Source organism: Episyrphus balteatus, chromosome 1 (assembly GCF_945859705.1).
Source record: "Episyrphus balteatus chromosome 1, idEpiBalt1.1, whole genome shotgun sequence".
Taxonomy (NCBI): Eukaryota; Metazoa; Arthropoda; class Insecta; order Diptera; family Syrphidae; genus Episyrphus; species Episyrphus balteatus.
This window is the reverse complement of record NC_079134.1, coordinates 54641795-54663526: the sequence shown is the minus strand read 5'-3', so window position 1 is coordinate 54663526 and position 21732 is coordinate 54641795. Positions and strand designations below refer to the sequence as shown.

The window sequence follows — 21732 nt, the reverse complement described above, 5'->3', positions numbered from 1 at the left end:
AATTTTTCTCGCTAAGCCCCGAGGCGTTTTTTTTAACCAGTTAAGACCGGTAGTAATAAAAAACACACCTATTAATTTCTTCAACAGATTTAAATCTGTGCTACCAAATCAACTTGTTCGTAAATTGTTTAGAATTTATTTAAAAACATCATTTTCTTGCCTTTGTCTTTCTTTCGTCATTTCTCCTTTTCGCACTTTTCACCACACTTCTTCTTCGACTTTGTGTTCATACACAAACAGTTGTAAGTGTGTTTGGTTAACTCGTCTAATCTCAGATTTGGCGTTTCCAAATGGAGGAATAATATCTGAACTCCGTTTTCTTGCTTCCGAATCCGCTCCGCCTGAGTCCGACCCCGAAATTATAATCACCGCGGAGCAGATTTTATATGTATTGGTTTTTTCACCACGATTTCTCCTTCGACTTTGTGTTCATACACAAAAAGTTGCAAGTGTGTGAGTGTAACCCCGCTTTTCTCGGTCGGAGGTTGGAGTGTCTTTTCTGAACTCCGTTTTCTCGCTTGAAGGGTTCACTGGAAAGTCAGTGTGTTTCCAAGTACTATGATCTTGGTATTAATTTATCTATGGTATGTCAACATTCAACAAACAAATTTGATTTTTGTATCATTTTTTCATTTCATATCAACAAGTTGGCGCCAACATTGAACTTCTTATTCAATGGGCGCCAATCAACAAACCGAAGTTAAAGTAATAATTGTTTATTAATTTATTTTATCTAATTAATAATATTATTCTACTAATATGGAGGTAGGACACCATATTCTTCAAGAATTCATTCGAATCAATAAACAATTATCTGATTTAAATTTTGATGAAAAAGCCGATGTGATTCGAAAACAAACGTTCGCTCTTCAAGAGCTTACCAAGTTCGTGAATTTCAAATTTTTCAATGCACTCAGATAAACTAAATTTTTGTTTTAACTTGTTCTCGTAGGTTGTCAGCAGAAGTCTCAAAGATGTCTGTTTTTCGAAATTACTTGGAAGAATTCTCAAACCCTGACGATTCCTTTTTGTCGCATATTAAAAAACGTAAAAAAGGAGTTGATAATTTGCTCTCCGCTCTGCCCCATCGATTGACATCACTAAAAGATTCTCCAGAAATGTTCCTTAAAGAAAATAATATTGTCTTGGAATCAGAGTGCTCAGGCAATTACGAAAGTTGTAATAAATACGAAGTCAATGCGTATGATCTGAAAGCTTTTCAAAAGGTATTTGGACCAGTATTGCCACAGGAGGTTAAAACACCTCCTAGGAAGATTATTAGGTGTGAGGCTCTTAAGGGCCACAGTAATAGTTTAATTTCCTGCCCAACAAATCCATTGCTAAGCACAAAAACACTTTCTCCGAAAAGTACTTCGGTTGCATCGACTTCATCAAAATTTTCAGGTTTTCGAACAGCGAGAGAGGAGTTTATTATACAAAATATGAAAGTGAGTAGGTATATACTACATATTTTAAAATCATCATTAAGTTATGCAACTGTAGAAAATGCAATAATAGCCCAGTAATTTTAGGCATTTTTAACCCCAATCTGCGAAAAAATTCCCATTGGGCTGAATTTTTGTATACCTCTTCTTTATGGCGTGGTAATGAAGATGTGAAAAATCGACATTGATATCGTGCCGGCGTAAGAAGTTATAGAGGTCAAAAGGTCACGAAAATTAGTTTTCCGCATGTACATATCTCGCGACCTGTTGCTCGGAGGTCAATAAGTAGTGGAGTAACTAAAGCTCAAAAATTGGCAATATTAAGGAACCTGGCCGAACAGCTTAGATTTTGATGATCTTTTTTTTTTAAACGTCGGTAATTAAATACTTTAAAGTCTATAGATTAAAAATTGCCGGGGTCTCTAATAAATTTGCTTTAGTTACTCTACTAAAGGGCCTAATTGTTCGTCATAAAATTATCTACAAAAAATATTGTCTTATGTATTTTTCTGTAAAATCAACTATTTTAGGAATAGAGCGATTTCAAGCGTAGGCATAAACTTTAAAATAGGGTTGCCACATAGAAGTTCCCACTTTAGAAGTGGCAACCCTATTTTTTTATTTTCAGTATCCACAAGTGTAAATTGTCAGCTGTTTGTTTGATTGTGAAAAAATAGTTTTCTATATGGTTTTGAGATTTTTGTGTAAAAATCTCAGATTTGCCACTGCAAATAGAATATTAAATCTAGTTTTGTAATTGTGTACGAAATCTGTGCGTATAAAAAAAACCTTATTAAAATAAAACAACAACAAATGTTCAGACAAATGTCGAACAGAGGAGTGTGTGTGAGAGTGCGTGTGCTCGCATGCGTGAATCTTGATAAAAATCCAGATTCAGATTTTTGAATCTCGGATTAATTTTTTTTGAATCTCAAGCCGCAAAAAGATCATAAAATCTGAGATTTTTCCGCTTTTTCCCCTCTTTCAGCTGTCAGATCCACAAATCTGATTCTGAATCTCGTCAACAAAAAACGACATAAGAGGAAATAAGATTTTAAAATGAGCTTTAGAGCTTTTGATTAATAAAAAAAAAAAAAAAAAAAACAGGGAAGTGCTAGCTAATAATTTATTTTAGTAAAAAATAATTTCAAGAAATGTTTTTGAATTAAAAATTTTGCAACTGATATAGACAACTGTCTTGTTAAATACGAAGTTGAACTTTTCTGTTATTTCTTGTTCTGACAGTATTTACAAACTTGTGCTGCTCTGATCTGTTCTGTTCTAGATTTTTTTCACTAAACAGACCTATTAATATATTTTTTTTACTTTTTAGATTTTAGTCTTATTTTTATTTGACAAGTTCTTTTTTTAACAAATTGTAGTGATTATTTATTATTATTATAATGAAATAAAAAAAAGTTTTCCTAATTAGCCAACTATTAATAGTAATACTAAAAGTTGGAAATTAATTAATATATTTTAAATAGAAAAATGGAGACGATTGCAGCACTTCATCTTCTAATAACCTTTTTAATTATGGTGCATCAAAAAAGTCTCTGGGTGCCAGAAGAAACGTTCGTTCTGGTTTTGTGCCACCTGTACGCCAAGAAGAGTAATTTAAATTAAATAATTCCATTATAACGCATTTTAATGTATATTCTAAATAGCAGTGGATCCTCTAGATTTACACCACCAGATAGCATTGATGCATCCCCTACTGAGCCATTAGACGAACGCCTAAGAAATATTGATCCAAAGATGGTAGAGCTTATAACAAATGAAATTATGCACAAGTACAAACCGATTGGTATGTAAAATAGGATATTATAAGTCTTTTGCATTTAAATTACTTAACGTCTTAAATTTCAGACTGGAAAGATATAGCTGGATTGGAATACGCTAAATCTACCATAAAAGAGGCCGTAGTGTGGCCTTTACTGAGGCCAGATATTTTTACAGGGTTAAGACGCCCACCTAGAGGAATTCTTCTCTTTGGGCCTCCAGGAACGGGTAAAACCCTAATTGGAAAATGTATAGCATCGCAATCGCGGTCTACATTCTTTAGCATTAGTGCATCTTCTCTTACGTCGAAATGGGTCGGTGATGGAGAGAAAATGGTTCGAGCGTTGTTTGCTGTTGCTGCGGTTAATCAACCCTCGGTGAGAAATCAAAAAATGTTGCAACATGTTCCTTGCGGAACCGTTTTTTTTTTTTTCATTAACTCATATGAATACATAGTTTAAAAATAATTCCTATCTTCGTGACCTTATTTTTGAATACAAATTCAATCCTGAGTGGGCTTTAGGTCTGGTTTATAATTTTTTCTATTTTGTCTCCGACGTTTCGACCGTGTTTATATTTAAATAATTAAATAATCTGACGTTTCAAAAAAAAAAAACAATAGCGCAAAATTTTAAACGATTAAGTAAATTCCTAAAGCCATTTTAGTATGTTACTAAGCCAAAAAGCGGCCAGTTTTTTAACTATGTAACTTACTAATTGGGTTTAGCAATTTAGTAAATCGTTTAAAATTTTGCGCTACTACATTTTAGTAGTTTTAAAATTAGTTTTTGTAGAAATCGATTGGCATTTCAAAGTATTACTATAGGGCTATGAGTATTAAGGTTGCTTTTGATTTTCGGTCGGGCCACCCGCTTAATTTGTTCGAAATATCTATAACATTAATGTTGTGAAATTTCAATTCGATAACTTAAGCACAAGAGGGTGCTGGTAACAGTTCAATTTTCAGGCTTTGTACGTAATCTTAATTTTTTTTTGAAAAGCAAATATTTTATTTAAGTTTTATGCCTGATTTACAATATTGCGAAACGACGAGACGAGAGCGTTGCGTTTTTTCTGAGTCGATTAAAAAAAAAATCGTTTTAAAATCGTATGGAAATTCACAATACTGCAATTTTTTTAAGTAAACAATTTTAAAACAAATAAAATAAAAAAAAAAAAAACAACAATAGTAATTTTTGGAGATTTGAACCCAGGATGGCGAGGTTTTTTTTTCATTTTAAATTCATTTTTATCATTCATCAACTTAAAACTATCTTAAAGCTAGACAAAAATTCATAAAAACAACCCTACTTATCAAATACTTACAACTAACTCACTGGCCATATACGGGCACTCTAAGATATAATTCATTTTTCTTAATTCTAATGCCTCTCGGCCTTATAACTATTTTAATACTAATATTTAAATGGTTGTTATTTTTCACCAAGAAATAATAATAAAAAAAAACTTGGATTCATATCATTTTTTTCTTATTCTCGGCGCTCGCTGTTAGGATCTCGATGTCGAGGGGATCATAACTATCCCACGTAACTGCTTCACACTATACGTGATTTTTTAAAATAAAAAAACTAGTTTTCGGGATAGTAAAATTCGGGATTATAAGAAACTATATTATAAAAAGCGGGTTTATAAAAAGCAGTATTATAAAAACCGGGATTTTAAATAACGGGAATATAAAAAGATATCGAACCCAACCCGAATTAAAGAAAAGTAACTTTTTACATTTGTTCGTCAAAATCCATTGGATAAGAAGCATCACGTAATGACCGACGTATTTTGATTTGCTGATTTGCGTTAACTTCATCATAACTCCCTACAAAAAACAATTGACATTATTTTTCTGATAGTCGTAACTAATGATTAAAAATATGGGCTTTTTGGTTGAAACAAAAATCAGAGACAATTTTGTTTACATCGGCAACGATCATAGACATGTGCATTTGCTATTGATGCAAATTTGAACGTTTTAAAATAACGCCTCAAAATAATTTTAATCTTTTTTTATTAAAGGTTGTTTTCATTGACGAAATCGATTCGCTGCTCTCCCAACGTTCGGAGAGCGAACACGAGAGCTCCCGCAGACTTAAAGTATATAAAATCAAAACTTCATAAGTTTTACTATTCCCTCAAAACGTACTTTTCTCAATTTCAGACGGAATTCCTTGTTCAGTTGGATGGTGCTAATACATCAGACGATGAAAGAATTCTAATTGTCGGAGCTACAAATCGACCACAAGAACTTGATGAGGCTGCTCGGCGTCGTTTGGTTCGTCGATTATATATTCCGTTACCTGAATCGACAGCACGAATACAAATCCTCACTAATCTTCTGAAAACCGTTCGTAATAGTATAACAGAAGAAGAGATTTTAGAGGTAGGAAATTTAACTGGTGGTTATTCGGGAGCTGACATGGAGACACTATGTCGTGAAGCTTCAATGGAACCAATTCGATCTATTCCACCAGAGGAAATACCATTCTTTAGCGAAGAGAATGTACGCCCAGTGCAAGTTAATGACTTCCATCTAGCATTGAAAAGAGTGAAAGCTAGCGTATCGGAAAAAGATTTACAGCAATATGCCGATTGGAATCGGATCTACGGAGCAGGACAGCAATGATATGATGATTTATATCTGGAACAGATGATTTATATCTGGGAAGGTGCTCCTAAGACCCACTTGAGTTATTTGGATACAATTCAAAATAGAGCTTTTAAAATGATAGATGATAGGTTCATTACTGATACAATCCCACCACTTGAGCACCGCCGGAATGTATCATGCCTGTCCTTATTTTATAGGTACTTTTTTAAAAAATGTTATAATGAAATAGCTAGCTGCATTCCTCCCCTTAAACAATTCAACCGTAATACTCGTACTTCAAGGAATGCCCATCAGTTTACACTTAAGCCCAACTTCGGACGTACCGTCAAATACAGAGATTCTTTCTTTAGTCGTACTACTAGAATGTGGAATGCATTACCCGCCTCAGTTTTTCCCTCCCATTTTAATGTTCAGAACTTTAAAACCAATGTGCATCAGTATCTCCTTTTACATCCCTTCCTCTTTTCCTAAACCTCGTACTGTGTATATATACATATTAAGGGTACCCAAAACCCCTTTAGTGCGCGCTCATTATAAAAAAAAAAATATATCATTCTATAATTTAAACATTTTTATGGATCAGTATTTTGGTATATTTTTTAGTGCACTCTCTTAATAAAACAAGACACACAAAAATTGTAATATAATTACAGATTATTTTATGTTGAACAATGAACCATTGAACATATTCAGAAAGATTAAAGGCTAATGATGAGAAATATCGAATGAAAACCATCGGATTTGTCGATATTTGCAAATTTGTTCATAAAAAAGAAAAGGAGCTTCATAAAAAAACACTGACATGGAAAACCGACCATGTTTGACTAGTAAGTAGTATTTCAGGTATAGAAATCTTTTCTTAAAAAACGCTTTAAGTAGCGTTTTTATTGTCGTCGGTAGTCGTTGGTTTGAGAGAAAGTCAATACTTATCAGTTTACCCTTGAACTCAACGTCTGATGTACCGTCAAGTACAGAGATTCTTGCACCACACGAATGCGGAATATATTACCTGCGTGTCCTTTTCCCAGTCAATGTGTATGGTTTCTCCTTTTTTTCCCGAAGCTGTTCATCATGTGATACCAAAAACTAAATTCACAATCAAGAAAATTTATAAAAAGAAAATCAATTTTTGTATTTTTCATAAGAATTTAATTAATTTATATATTTTGTTCCTTTGAATTTTAAATTATAAAATAACAGTGACATATTTATAAAATATATCTTCTATTTATAACAAAGTACATTCAGTATAATATTTTTACAATCACATATTTTATATTTACATATTTACAAAAATTTATTAAATGTATGAATCAAATGAAATTAGCTTTCCCATTGTAAAATAAATCAAATATTATCTTGTATCGGTGGGAAAACATAATCATCGCTTATACTACTTATATCGACATAAATGGTCTTAGGTTGTAGCTCCGCATATATGTCGGAAAATGAAGGACGGATAATAGGATCTTCATGCCAACAGTGCAACATCAGTTCATATACCTTATCGCTACATATTTCTGGTTTTTCAAGACGTTGTCCAGACAACAAAAATGGAATCAGCTCATTGTTGCTTAAAGTAGGGTAGGGAGAAGCACCTGAATGATTGAATGTTTTTAAATTTTGTTTTTCAATTTGAATATTAAAGTAAAAAAGTTTACCTAATGTTCCAATTTCCCAGAGAACTACACCAAAAGCCCATACATCGCTTTTACTAGAATATAGGTTGTCACGTATTGCTTCAATAGAGAGCCATCGTAAGGGCAACTGCAAGAAATAAATAAACGTTTAATTTTGTGATTATTGTCTGCTTTTAACCCTCCCTAGAACCATGGGTGGTATTATTAATTCGATTTATAGTAGAAATTATTACAATGCCGTTTCTTAAGAGGCTGAGCTCAGCAGGTATGTACTTGTACATAATGCATCTTCCCTGGATTGATTTCACTCACGAGTCTTGAAATACTAAATTGCAACCTCTGGGGAGGTTAATTGAAGCGGAAAGCCATTTTACCAAAATAAATAACTTACAGTACCGTGCCATATAACTAGGCCCAAGCGGAAAAATACATATTTTTGGATTATTTAACTCAGTTTTTTTTTAAGTGACTCATTTGTTGGTCTCATTTACTTTAATAAACATGTAGATTTGACATACAAAAATAGTAAGTAGCAAAAGAGAATCATACAAAATTCGAAATAAAATGGTGGTTTCATGTTTCTTATGTTTTTTTTCTATCAAAATTTATAATTTTTTTTACTTTTTGTGTGTCAATCCAAATGAACATGATAAGTATAATTAAATCAGACCAACAAATGTAAAAATATCTATTTTTCGCTTGGTCTCAATAATATGGCACAATACTGTAATTTCTACTTGTGCCTATTTTTTCCCAAATTGTATTTTGCATTTGTTGTTATATTTTTATTATGTCGTTTTCTATTGACTTTTCAGATTTTTGTGTAAAATTCTCAGAATTTCCAGTGCAAATAGAATATGAAATCTAGTTTTGTAATTGTGTGCGAAATCTGTGCGTATAAAAAAAATAAAACAACAACAAATGTTCAGACAAATGTCAAACAGAGGAGTGTGTGTGAAAGTGCGTGTGTTTGTATGCGTGAATCTTGATAAAAATCCAGAATCAGATTCTTGAATCTCAGATTCATTTTTTTGTAATTTTTTTGAATCTCAAGACGCAAATAGATCATGAAATCTGAGATTTGTCCACTATTTCCCCTCTTCACCCCCCCTTTTAGCTGTCAAATTCACAAATCTCATTCTGAGATTCGTCAATAGAAAACGACATTAGATATTATATATTTAATTAAAGTTGAAAAATTACACATATTTTTCCCTTTTGTAAGTATTATTGGAGCGGGTAAAGGGTGTTTTTGTACGCAATTTATATGAATGTATGTACTGTAAAAATTATTAACGGAACTTTTTTGCAGTGCATGTATATGTTTCCACGAAGTTCGGATATAATTTCGTTTAAGATACGAATATTCGATGTAGAATTCTGTTAAAAATTTTGGTGAGCGTGAAGGTTGGGTTGAAATTGTGACGCAAGAAAAAGACAAACGAGAGAGGGGTTTTTCCCTCTGTTTAACTAAGAAAGCAGTTTCAGTTTCAAAATCAATGCTTACACTAACAATGACGCGCTATACTTGTTTGTAAGGCCAATATCGTATTCTTTTATTTTGTTTTTAAATAAAGCTGTTTTAATGTATATTATTTTTAAACTGAAAATTTTGAAAACCAAATTACAAAAAAAAAAAATTCTAAATTTTATGTAAATTATAAAATTTTTTTTTGAGGATACAATAAGATGACACAGTATTGTATTAACCCGAAATAAACTCTTTTTTGTTTACATTATAATGTCTGAAAAATGGCCTCTGAAATTTTCTTTTTATGGCTGGGTCGCGTGTTGTTCACGTTATGACCCCGCAAAAGATCATGAAAACCCCAATTTTTTTGTCATGGAATATTGAAAAAAAAAATTGTAATTTGTAGGTTTGTAATATTTGTATGGTTAAATATAAATAAAAATAAATAGTAAATTCCTACATTTCATACAAACGCAATGTATTATTTTCAATTAAAACTTAATTTTTGCTTAAAGTTAAAGCTTTTCGTTTTCTTAATGTTTTAGCATAAGTTTATTTGATTACAAATGGTTGTTTACCTTTCGCGTTTTGGTGTTTGTATAAATGCCATGTCTTGAAAGTCCAAAATCTGAAATTTTCAATGTTTTTCTATCGTCAACAAGAACATTGCGCGCAGCCAAATCCCTATTCAAAAACATAACATTGTTATAAGAATTTCACTAAAAGGTACCAATTTTAGAAATTTTAATTTACCTGTGTGTTATTTGTTGTTCTTCCAAAAATTGCATTCCTTTCGCAATTTGAAGAGCAAAATTATGTAATTCCGCATGATCAAGGATATACTCAAATGTAAACTCTTCTTCATCGTTCATCGATTTGTACTTTTCACTTAGAGTAGTATACATGGCTTTAATGGTAAGAAAAATGTAAATAAATAAAAAGTGTTTAAAAGATTACCTTACTTTCAGTTACAGATGGACGAAGATTAACTTCCGCCTCATCTGAAACAAAGGACTGTTGGGAATGTCTGAAAAATTTTGTTTAAAAAACGAAAATTAATTTTGTTACGAAATGTATAGTTGGTGTAATAAATTCAACTAACGAAGTAGAGGTGCGTTTAAGTTCTATGTATTTAACTTGTTTTGACATATTTTCGTTGATTTTGTCGTTATGGCCTTCTGAGTATTTTTGGTTTAGCTGCTTTAATGATACACGATTTCGAACTGTCCGGAGATAATCCAGCTAAAATGTACACATAAATAAAACAGAATTTTAATAAAATTATAATACAACTAATTGAAGGATTTTTTAAACAAATGTGTTCTGTTTTTGAAAATAGCTTTTTGTACAGTCAAGTAAGGCAAAACGAAGGGTAAACCTCAGAATAAATTAATGAAAAGTTATAAATATGTAAATATCTTTGTATGGATATTCAATGTCGTACCTTGTAAGTGATTTTAAAATGAATTATAATAATTAGGTATAGGTATTGCTTACATTCATATGGTTCAACTTACTAAATCCCCTCGTCCCACGTATTCCATTATCATCATATAGGGTGCTCGTATTGTACAGCATCCCAAAAATGAAACAATATTATGATGTCGTCCTACTTCTTTCAGCATATTGATTTCTGTTAAAAATTCTTGAATTTCTTCCGATGTTGGATTGGCTGCAAAGAAATTAACAATAAAATAAATACAAAGTAAAGTTATTAAATACTGGATGTTTATTTCATCATTATTTGCACTTGACCTGATGTGACAAAAATACGGTCTATTTTTAATCATTTTAATTTATAGCAAATTATGTATTACACTTCAAATTTTAAGTGTCTCTCCAATGTGACATTTGTTCATAAAATATTTGTTTATACATAAATGTACATACATTGTACATTAGGGTGGGTCAAAAAAATTGAAATTCTTTTTTTTGATTTGGTACTCCGAAAACTCGATTGCTAGACACCTCTAGAATATTTTCACCAAATATGAGCTCTTTATCTTAATGGGAAGGTCCTCCGCTTCGCAATTTTCCATTTTTACATCAAGCTTCTACTAAAAAAAATCATTTTTTTTTAAATCGACTTTTTAGCAAACTTTTTTACATATTCTTGTAGGAAATTGAACGCTCTACAAAAAAGGCCTTGAACACTTTTTTCGTTTATCTAACCGTTTAATAGATATTTGGGGTCCAAAAATCAAGAAAATCTTTAAAGAGTTCGTTTTTTGTTCTTAATTTTGTAGCAAATTGAAAAATTATAATAATCAAACGCGCAAGACATATTAATGTAGGAAACAGATTGCTCCACAAAAAAGGTCTTCTTATGTTTTTTCATTAATCTAACTATACTAAGGATATTCCGGGTCAAAGTTAAAATAAATTATAAAAACATTTTTTACTTTTAAAAATTTTCCAGTTCACTAAAAATTTATTATTTTCAAATTAGCAAAATGTATTCATGTAGGCGATTAAACGTTCTACAAAAACTTCCTTGGCATCAAATTGATTGCTTTAACCGGTTAAAAGATATTCGTATCCAAATCATAACGCATACGAGTCATAAGAAAACTACTGAAATCAGTGGGCATTGGTTTGGATACGAATATCTTCTAAACGGTTAAAGCAATCAATTTGATTCTGAGGAATTTTTTATAGAACGTTTAAGCCCCTACAAGAATATATCTTGTTAATTTGAAAATAATGAATTTTCAGTAAATTATAAATTTTTTAAAAGTAAAAAATGTTATTATATTTTTTTTTAATTTGACGTCGAATATCTTTAGAATGGTTAGATTAATGAAAAAAAGTTAATAAGACCTTTTTTGTGGAACAATCTATTTCCTACAAGCATATGTCTTGCGCGTTTGATGATTATAATTTTTCAATTTGTTACAAAATTTAGAACAAAAAACGAATTTTTAAAGATTTTCTTGATTTTTGACCTCAAATATCTATTAAACGGTTAGATAAACGAAAAAAGTGTTCAAGGCCTTTTTTGTAGAGCGTTCGATTTCCTACAAGAATATGTGAAGACATTTGCTAAAAAGTCGATTTAAAAAAAAAAAAAATTTTTTAGTAGAAGCTGGATGTAAAAATGGAAAATTGCGAAGCGGAGGACCTTCCCATTAATATTAAGAGCTCATATTTGGTGTGTATATTCTAGAGGTGTCTAGCAATCGATTTTTCGGAGTACCAAATCAAAAAAAAATTTCGATTTTTTTGACCCACCCTATTGTACATACAATGTTTGTATGTTATACACTTAGGTACAAAACTGTTCCAAGCAATAAGTATTTTATTTTTTACCTTCTTTGTTTTGCTTCTTTAAGTTCAATTAATTAATTTTTTTGAACTTAAAGAAGCAAAACAAAGAAGGTAAAAAATAAAATAATTAAAAAGTTCAACATATAAAACAAATAAAATAAATAAGTATTTTGCTTCAACACTTTGGTATTATTTTTGTTTTGACCTTTTGGGAATTAGGACTGTTATTATCAGTCCTATTCTGCTATTCACGTGAATCTCATCCAGCCCTGCTAACAAATACTCAAAAAGTTGTGAGAGGTGACATTTTGTTTAATTAAAACTATGGTGAATTTATTTTTACAACCAAAAGTGACAGATTCGCAACATTTTTTATGCGGATTTAAAATCCCCGCGTTAATCCGGAGTACTCCGTAGTACTAAAATTAATGCGGAGTAATTTATTTTACACTTTTGTGGCGTCAAGGAACCCAAAACCTTCAAAGGTGCAAAAATAAGTACTAAAAGGGTACTCTCATGCGTCGTAAGTAGGGCCCGGATTTTTATGCCCTAAAAAACACGAAATATGCGCCTAAAATATGCGCTTAAAATTACTTAATATGCCATCAAAAATCTAAAATATGCCTTAATAAATCCAAAATATGTTGCAAAAATACTCAGTACAACACAAAAGTAAACAAAAATAATTCAGTCTTTTATTAATGGAAAGTTTTCACAGCAAATAGTAGATAAAATTAACATTAAATTCAGGTAGGTTTAATAAAAAATATATCATTTCTATAATATCTTAGTACATTAGTTTCGTAAAAAGGTTGTGTAAGCATGAATCATGAAATGCTTCCTGAAGTTTTCAAAACTAAACCGTTGGGATTTGGTTTTAATAAACTTTTATACATGGAAAATGACCTCTCCAAATCCACAGACGTTAGTGGAGCATTTATTAAAGAGCTGATCTGATTTATAGAATATTGACTATCCAGGCACTCTTCCTTTTCATTTAGGGATAACATGGTGGAGAAATTCTTCATTTTTATGTATCCTTCGTTTTTTTTAAGAACATTTTCTATTTTTTTACAAATAGACTGACCCATTGAAGACTCTACTGCATTTATTTTCGAAATTGCTTCCTTCATCAAACTTACTTGTTTACTAAGCGAGTTCCAATTCCAACCCTCTAGTTTTACTATAGTCTCACTGAGAAACCCATAGTTTAAACTTATTAAAGTCAGCTGGAATTGTGTTTAGTGCTGCCAACAGTATTCTTTTCCAGATGAAGATAGAAATGTTTTATCGGAGAAATTAGGTTAAGGTCCTTAAAATTTATTTTTCTTAAAATATGCTCGAAAAATATGCATTTATTGTGAAAATATGGTCACTAAGCCAGAATATGCATTTATACCAAAATATGCAAAAATATGCGCTAACGGTTGAATGCCACTTTAAAGCAAATCTCTTGATTCGAAAAACTATCTGATTCATTTGTTTCTAAGGCTGTCAAAAAAAATATGCATTTGCATAAAAATCCTGATCACAAGTGTCATTTTAAACAAAATGAGTAAATATCTATTATAATTGATGTCTAGCAAGACAATAAAGTTTTTGAATTTTTCAAATCAGTTCCTTGGTGTCTGAGATATAACGGATTGTTTATAAGATACCTAACTCTCTTTCTTTTTATTTTTTATTATAAACAGTATCTCAGCCATTAATGAACCGATTTGAAAAAAGACTTAGGTTCATTTTCTTCACTCGGAGTTGAACAAAACTTGAGAATTTTTATATTAATTGTCTTGCTAGACTCTAGACATCAATTATAATACTTACTCATTTTGTTTAAAATGACACCGACTTTGAGATAGTTCCCTTTGTTTATAAAATTTCAGAAATTTGTAAAACTAACATTGCAGCTAGATTTCTCATACCTTAAAACATATAAAAACACCCATATTGGTGTGTTTTTTTGTTTATCTAATAGATTTTGCACAAAAAAACGACATCGAGATATTTGAAATCAAAACAATTTACGTATTAAAAACAACAACAGCTATCTGTATAGATATTTGAAAAATCCAGATAATGATCCAGATTTTACTTTCTCTCGATAAAAACAGTAGTGCCAAGGTAGTTTAATTGTTGTGTTGTCGATAATTAATACACAAATATCTAAAAATTTTAACAAAAAAAAAAGCGGAGAAAATGAGGTTTGAAAAGAGCTCTCATAGAAAAAAATAATCAAACATTTGTCTGACATGGTTGCATTGAGATGTTAACATTTCGAGATATACGCAATGCACTTTTTCAGATAAAAGTCTTAAATGGATTCTGATAAGATTGTTGAACAAATATATATATAAAATTACCAAAGTTTTTTCGAAAAATTAGAAATAAAAATAAAAAAGTTTCCACGTTTGATTTTTAAAAAATCGAAAAAAAAATTCAAACGCTAATAACACAAGAACGACGCAACTAATTTTAATGGTTATGGTCTTAAAATGTAGTTAAGAATATACAAATGATTTTTGTTTTTTTTGTAAAAAAAAAATTTTAAATTCAACATGGATGCCATGGCCATACAAATGGTTTTTGTTTTTTTGTGAATTTATTTTTTGCATCCATCATGAGATAGCTCCCTTTGTTTATAAAATTTCAGGAATTTGCAAAAACTAACATTGCAGCTAGATTTCTCAAATAAAAACACTCCCATATTGCGTTGATCTTAAAATCTATACTCAGAGCGGGTATAACGCTTAAGCTGAGTAAGGGAATAATTTTTTCAAATAAACTTGAAAAATATTTATTAAGGTAAAAGTTATAGAAAATAAAATTTTCTACAGGTTTTACCAATATCATTGTTGTCGAAAATCAAAAATGGCCGAGTTATTCATTAAAATTAGTTTTTCCTTAAATCCAAGATGGCGGCCTTGGTTCAAGCTCGATTTTCTCGAAAAACTGCTTTTAAGCTCTCAGTGATCCCCTCTACCGTCCTATGAAAAAAATTGGACGATTTAATTTTCTCCATTTGAAATGTTTAATTCGACTGGTCGTCACGAAAAGAGGATATTGAAATTTTTTTAACGGTACGAGCCATATGTACAGTCAGTCACGAAAGTATACGTATAAATCCTAAAGTAGCTAAATTTGCACTCATTGTTTTAAAATGCATTTGTTATATTTAATAAGACATTCGTTTTTATTTATAAGATAGTAATTGAGAAACAAAACAAGTAACCTCCTTCTTATTTAGTTGTTACTTCTTAAGCCAGTTACTTCTAATTTTTCTTAACCATGCCTACTCAAAAAATATTCATCTTTTCCGAAAATAGATTATAAATTTTTTTGAAAGTGGTCGTTTAGAGTTTCATTCTATTCAACATTATAAAATACTTTAAAATAATGTGTCATATGGCCAGATTACATGAACCTTAATTCTCTAGCTTGATCAACCGTCTTCTCCTCCTTTACTCTTGCAACTGTGGCTAAAAAAAACAATAACAAAATAGAGCACGTATACGCCGCAGTGCATTAAATTAAAAAAACGTTTTGCAAATTAAATAAACATTTGCACTGAATAATTAAACAAAATGTTAATTTTTTTTCGTCAGTGTAAATAAACGAATAGAAAAACAAAATCATTTCAAATGTAGAAAAATTGTTAAAAATCTAATCAACTTTTACCATAATATGTGATATAAATTTCTTACTTTTAAGTTGTTTTACTGCAACAATGGTTGTTCCCCTCATACGCAACAGATTTCTCGCAGTTGCTTTGAACACTCGCCCAAATGCTCCTACACCAATTTCTTGACCAATGCACACAGCCGAATGAGGCACTTCAAAAATATCCGCCAATCCATTATATTGGGCATCCTTTTTACACATGAATTAAAAAAATGTACCTTTATTAAAATTATAAGAATGAACTGCTTACCACTACATCTTTGTCCACATATAGTATATTATCTTCCATTGTTCTGAAATATTATATTGTTTTTATATTTTTCATAAAATGTTTATTGCAAACAAAGCGAAAAGCTGAAAATTGTTAAATTGCAACAAAAAATAAAGCTGTGAATTTTTTTCGAAAAACAAAATTGCATAACAGAAACAGTTTTCTTAAAGCATTGCAAAAAGCTCTAATGTTTTTAATCAACGAACAAACAAAATTAAGTTTAAACAGGCGCTCCTGAGTATAGAGAAATTTTTTAGGACAATATTTTGGAAAATTATACATAACGATAGTAATAATTTTATTTTAAACTTACTCTGGTGTAAAGTTCTTCCCATAATGAGAAAACATAACTCTTGGAACATTTTTGCAGCTTTTTGTACTTCGACGTCTTATGCAAACCATTAACATTAAGGTTAAACTGCAGATGGATAAGAAACAAACAATTATGATGCCAACTTTCTGTAAAACAAAATAAGGAAAGATTTATTTTTTTTTTTAATTTTATATTATACATATGTTAATTATTATATTAATCTGATTTTTCAATCGTCATTTAGTGTCGAAAAAAATATAATATTTTAGTTTTGTTTATTAATATGAAAATATTTATTTCCATTCTTCGTTAAACATTGAAATATGTATATTATTACGTTTACTAAAAACTGTTTATTATTTTATATAATTCCAATATTTAGACTATCAAAAGAATAATGTCAATATAAAAAAAAACTTTATTCCTAGGAATAAGCTTTATCTGGCCTCCACCAAATGCAAATTTTTCTTTCAAACCTATCTGGTTCGATTGCCCAAGGTTAGCCCCGGATAGCCCAAGATTTTTTTTTCGTTAGCCCACCATTAGTTTTAAAATTATAACGGAATAATTTTTTTTTCACCTCGAAAATCACAAAAAAAAACTTTTTTTATTCTGTGCAAAAATTGTTGGTTTTGCACTGTGGTTCGATTGCCCAACGTTAGCCCAGGATAGCCTAACATTTTTTTCTTGATTGCACTATTTTTTCAAAAGATACAACAAAAAACTTTTTTTCATATCAGAAACCAAAAATTTTAATTTTTTTTCCTGTGAAAAAATCGTTAGTTTAAAACCGTGGTTTGTTTGGCCAATGTTAGCCCAGGATACCCCAACTTTTATTTTTGCTATCGTAAGCTTAGTTTAAAAATTATAGAAGAATTAGTTTTTATTCACCACACAAAAAAAAAAAAAAGTACGTATACACCTCAGTGACCCTTTTTTAATTTATAATTAAGAACAATTAAATTCACTGGTGTTTGCATTGCACCTCAAATGTTTTTAATTTGAATTAACATTTTTACTTGATTGAATGTAGTCAATATAACATATTGTTAAGAAGCTTAAGTTGACATTTAACATTAAAAACCACAACATACAAATAATTTTTCAAGTCTCAAAATCAATTTTTTTTTGTTTGCCATATAAGTACCTAGAAAAGTTACATGCTTAGTAAAATACATATATCGAAACGTATTTCAAAAGTAACAACAAACATGAAATGGTGTGAAGTGATTGCTTTTTCAGAACACGAAAAAACACTTTTTTCAAAGTACCAACTTCTTGAAAATCAAAATTTGTTTTTTTCAGTGTAAAATGTATCCTTTTTCATTTTTCCTCAATTAACCATTCTAATATCAACTAATTACATCAATTTTTTTCGTTAGCCCACCCACTTTGAAAAAAGTTTTTTGTTATAACTTTTAAAGTAAGGGTGGGCTAACGAAAAAAAGTGATGTAATCAGTTGGAATTAGAATGGTTAATTGAGAAAAAATGAAAAAAGTATAAATTTTACACTGAAAAAAAAAAACAAATTAAGATTTTCAAGAAGTTGGTACTTTGAAAAAAGTGTTTTAATTAATTAACAGTAGAATGGTTAATTGAGAAAAAATGAAAAAAGTATAAATTTTACACTGAAAAAAAAACAAATTTTGATTTTTAAGAAGTTGGTTCTTTGAAAAAAATGTTTTTTTCGTGTTCTGTTGTTACTTTTGAAATACGTTTGGATATATTTTACTAAGCATGTAGCTTTTCTAGGTACTTATATGGCAAACAAAAAAAAATTGATTTTGAGACTTGAAAAATTATTTGTATGTTGTGGTTTTTAATGTTAAATGTCAAATTAAGCTGCTTAACAATATGTTATATGGACTACTTTCAATCAAGTAAAAATGTTAATTCAAATTAAAAACATTTGAGGCGCAATGCAAACACCAGTGAATTTAATTGTTCTTAATTATAAATTAAAAAATGGTCACTGAGGTGTATACGTACTTTTTTTTTTGTGTGGTGAATACAAACTAATTCTTCTATAATTTTTAAAATAAGCTTACGATAGCAAAAATAAAACTTGGGCTATCCTGGGCTAACCTTGGGCAAACAAACCACGGGTTTAAACTAACGATTTTTTCACAGGAAAAAAAAATTAAAATTTTTGGTTTCTGATACCTATAAAAAAAAGTTTTTTGTTGTATCTTTTGAGAAAATAGTGTAATCAAGAAAAAAAAGTTGGGCTATCCTGGGCTAACGTTGGGCAATCGAACCACAGTGCTAAACCAACAATTTTTACACAATAAAAAAAAGTTTTTTTTTGTGATTTTTGAGATGAAAAAAAATAATTCCGTTATAATTTTAAAACTAAGGGTGGGCTATCGAAAAAAAATCTTGGGCTATCCTGGGCTAACCTTGGGCAATCGAACCAGATAGGTTTGAAAAAAAAAATTTGCATTTGGGGGTGCCAGCTTCACATAGCAGCTTTATCTGGGGTTTATCTGGCTAATGAAAAATTGGCTCTAAATAAACATAATTTAACATTATCCATGACAAGAGCGTGAATGGTCGAAATTACTTTTTTCCCCAATTATCTGCTTCTATAAATATTTCGGTATTTTTATAGTCTAAGAGCCGGCATTATATTTTGGCAGTTTTGGTATAACCGAAATTCGAGTATGACAATGTACTTATCTAGATATGTACCACAGTATGTCAACGCAAAAAGTGGCAGTGATCTTTTACTGCCGGAGGAGGCGAAAGTTCAAAAATGGTAATTTTTCAGATTGTTTTTGGTATAACCACTTCAAATCAAATAAAAACAATAGATAGTTGCCCCTTGATTCTGAAAAAGTGGTTACCAGGTGTTTCACCTTCAGCTTTCCCCTTGCCAGACGCATCCAAAGTGCAGTAAAAAATCAACTTTTCTCTAAAGTAGGTACCTACTATTCACATAAGCATGACCAACGAACGACAAATGAATGAAAAAAACTGATTTTAGACATGTTTCAAGCCCTATTTCTTTACACATTCTCAACAAATCAATAGGAACATAGTTAATATTTGATTTTATGATGCATTTATTTACTTTTTAATATAAAATGTTAAAAAATTTGAGAAAACAAATGTATTCGTCGCAAAAAGGATTCTAGTTGGTACGAACTGTCAGACTCAATTCGCGTTCCACACAATCCACATCCCAAGGAACAAAATGTTCGCGCGTCCTTTACCTCAAAAATAATTTTAGTTTTGGTTTTGGTTGTACACGTTGTCAAATTCTAACTTCATTCCCGACGAATTAAAAACTCTAGTGTGAAAGAAATGTCAAGATCAACGAATTTTCGTTTATTCGTTGTATTGGTCGTGCTCATTAGGGCGTTCGTTATTTTTATTATTTCTAAATAATAAAAAAAAAATCCTCTAATTTTTTCAGATTTTTATTTCGACACTAGATGGCGCCCCAAGAGGGTTAAAGTTTTTCATCATTTGAAATAGGTATGTGTTGACTTATAAGGCCATTTTTTTATATCATAATTTTTTGATGAGGTTCTTGTCTACATTAAACAACGTTTTCAAAAAGGTATAAACCATTTTTCTAGGACCAGGAGCTTAGTCAGGACATGCATGTTTTTTTTATTGTATTTTATTTTTCATGCTATTTCATATGCTTGTTTAAATAAAACATGCTTGCTTTAATAGACCTAAACAACCATGCATGCCCTGACTAAACCCATGGTCCTAAAAAATGGTTTATACCTTTTTTAAATGAGAAATTGATATGAAAAATTGATAATAAAATATCAAAAAAAAATTTAAAAAATGTGATATTTAAATATCATCCTGGTAATAAAAATATTGTTTTAATATTTCAATTATCATAAAACACATTTTATAGATCATTTTTTGTTGATATTTAAAAAATGTTAAATTGATATTGGATTTTTTTTTCGGTGTACGAACCTATATAATTTCCATTTTTGCTGATTCCTTAAGAATAAATCGTTGACCTAGCCCGCGAAATAAAATCATATCTACTCCTGGCGATGAGATAAGATCTTCTAACTTCAAAATCATTATTTTGGATGGTTTTCGTATAAACGCATGGCAAACAAGATGCTAAATTTTCAAATTTAGGTACAACGTTAATACTCGTTGCTGTTTTTTGATTTTATAAATGTTTTTTTTTTTTCGCCGCAGAAAGCAAAAGATTTACATACAAGTAGATTTTTTTATCTTCTCAAAAAATAACAAAATTTAATTTATAGAACGAACTTCAAGAAATTAACATACACTAATGTTAAAAACTTAACGCACACCCTATTTATTCTATATAAAAATCCTATTTATATCTTATACCCCACCATATAATGGTTCTTTTCTCAAATAAGACAAGGGTGAGCTTAAATTCAAGGGACCGAATGAAATGTGTGTAGAGAAGATTTGTGGAGAGATTTGCTGAAGTTTATTTGTAGGTGGGCCACCTCATAAACTTTCCTATGGAATCTTCTTTATAACACCTAAGCCTAGTAAGCTGTAATGCGACACGAAAAATCGCATACAAAAATATCTCAACGAAATCAAAAATTTCGTTCTGCTGCGGCTGTTCCACCAGCGAAATTTAAAATTATACTAGATAAATCTGGGCAAGTCTCCACCTCTTTTTCGCACACAAATAATTGACTGGAAAATTGTTTTTGTTGTTCATTTAGTCATTGGATGTCTTTCTGAGATTTGTGTTTGGATTCTTTGCAATATTTTTTGTTATGCAATTTGTCATACTCTACATAAATATTTTTCCCTTGATATTTCGCATCAGCAGCGTACTAGGCTTTATGGAGTTATTGAGCTTTCCTAAACATGCGTTGCATGCCCAAAAATATGTAGGTACATGACTGATATGATCCAACATCATGCGATGCCAATGGTTCAAAGTTTATTCTGATGCTGACCATAATGCACGGCCTAATAGTGCTAGAGTAAATTTTTGGCTCCAATACAAAAATACTGAATTATTGTGTGTTAATTTTGAGCAGGAGTGTATAAGTAAAAATAATCTCTTTTGTTTATTTTTACATATTTTTTGTTTGGTTTCTAATTTTAAGCAATTTGAATAAAAAACAAAAAAAGAGAACCAAGCACGTCATTATTAAATGATGACATGAACTCGAAATAAGCAAGTAAAGTTGTATTATTGATGGGTGATAACGTAAACTTTCAAATAACTTAATTCAGTCATAGTCCAGTAATTTTAGGTTT

General features: G+C 30.3%; 3 protein-coding genes across 13 annotated transcripts in view; 1 reads left to right on the top strand and 2 right to left on the bottom strand.

Moving 5' to 3' along the window:
- Positions 1–6959, bottom strand: part of LOC129920951 (facilitated trehalose transporter Tret1) — a 44654-nt gene extending 37695 nt beyond the window's left edge. The window contains exon 1 of the mRNA XM_056002520.1: positions 6860–6959. The gene's annotated coding sequence lies outside the window, so the exon portion shown is untranslated. The remainder of the gene's footprint in view (positions 1–6859) is intronic.
- On the top strand, positions 591–7091 carry LOC129920950 (fidgetin-like protein 1). Of its 7 annotated transcripts, none has more exons than XR_008773442.1 (9): positions 602–705; positions 766–884; positions 953–1448; positions 2933–3057; positions 3113–3252; positions 3315–3604; positions 5259–5336; positions 5401–6047; positions 6504–7091. XR_008773442.1 is itself a non-coding variant. In XM_056002514.1 (8 exons), the coding sequence occupies exons 3-8, from the start codon at positions 975–977 to the stop codon at positions 5863–5865; spliced, it is 1572 nt and encodes a 523-aa protein (XP_055858489.1). In that variant the 5' UTR covers positions 591–705; positions 770–884; positions 953–974; the 3' UTR covers positions 5866–7091. The 7 variants fall into 7 exon arrangements, 4 of the variants coding, with proteins under 4 accessions (XP_055858489.1, XP_055858490.1, XP_055858488.1 ...); XR_008773443.1 differs by having other exon boundaries at positions 5401–6677; positions 6730–7091; XR_008773444.1 differs by having other exon boundaries at positions 5401–6677; positions 6727–7091.
- LOC129920949 (vascular endothelial growth factor receptor 1) overlaps positions 7084–21732 on the bottom strand; it is a 38350-nt gene continuing 23701 nt past the window's right edge. For all 5 annotated transcript variants that reach the window (XM_056002510.1, XM_056002508.1, XM_056002507.1 and 2 more), the window contains 10 exons: positions 16491–16636; positions 16157–16199; positions 15930–16095; positions 10479–10633; positions 10064–10203; positions 9924–9988; positions 9715–9868; positions 9540–9645; positions 7512–7617; positions 7084–7448 (listed from right to left, as the gene is read on the bottom strand). In XM_056002510.1, the coding sequence (XP_055858485.1) occupies positions 7198–7448; positions 7512–7617; positions 9540–9645; positions 9715–9868; positions 9924–9988; positions 10064–10203; positions 10479–10633; positions 15930–16095; positions 16157–16199; positions 16491–16636 (1332 nt within the window). In that variant the 3' untranslated portion in view covers positions 7084–7197. The remainder of the gene's footprint in view (positions 7449–7511; positions 7618–9539; positions 9646–9714; positions 9869–9923; positions 9989–10063; positions 10204–10478; positions 10634–15929; positions 16096–16156; positions 16200–16490; positions 16637–21732) is intronic.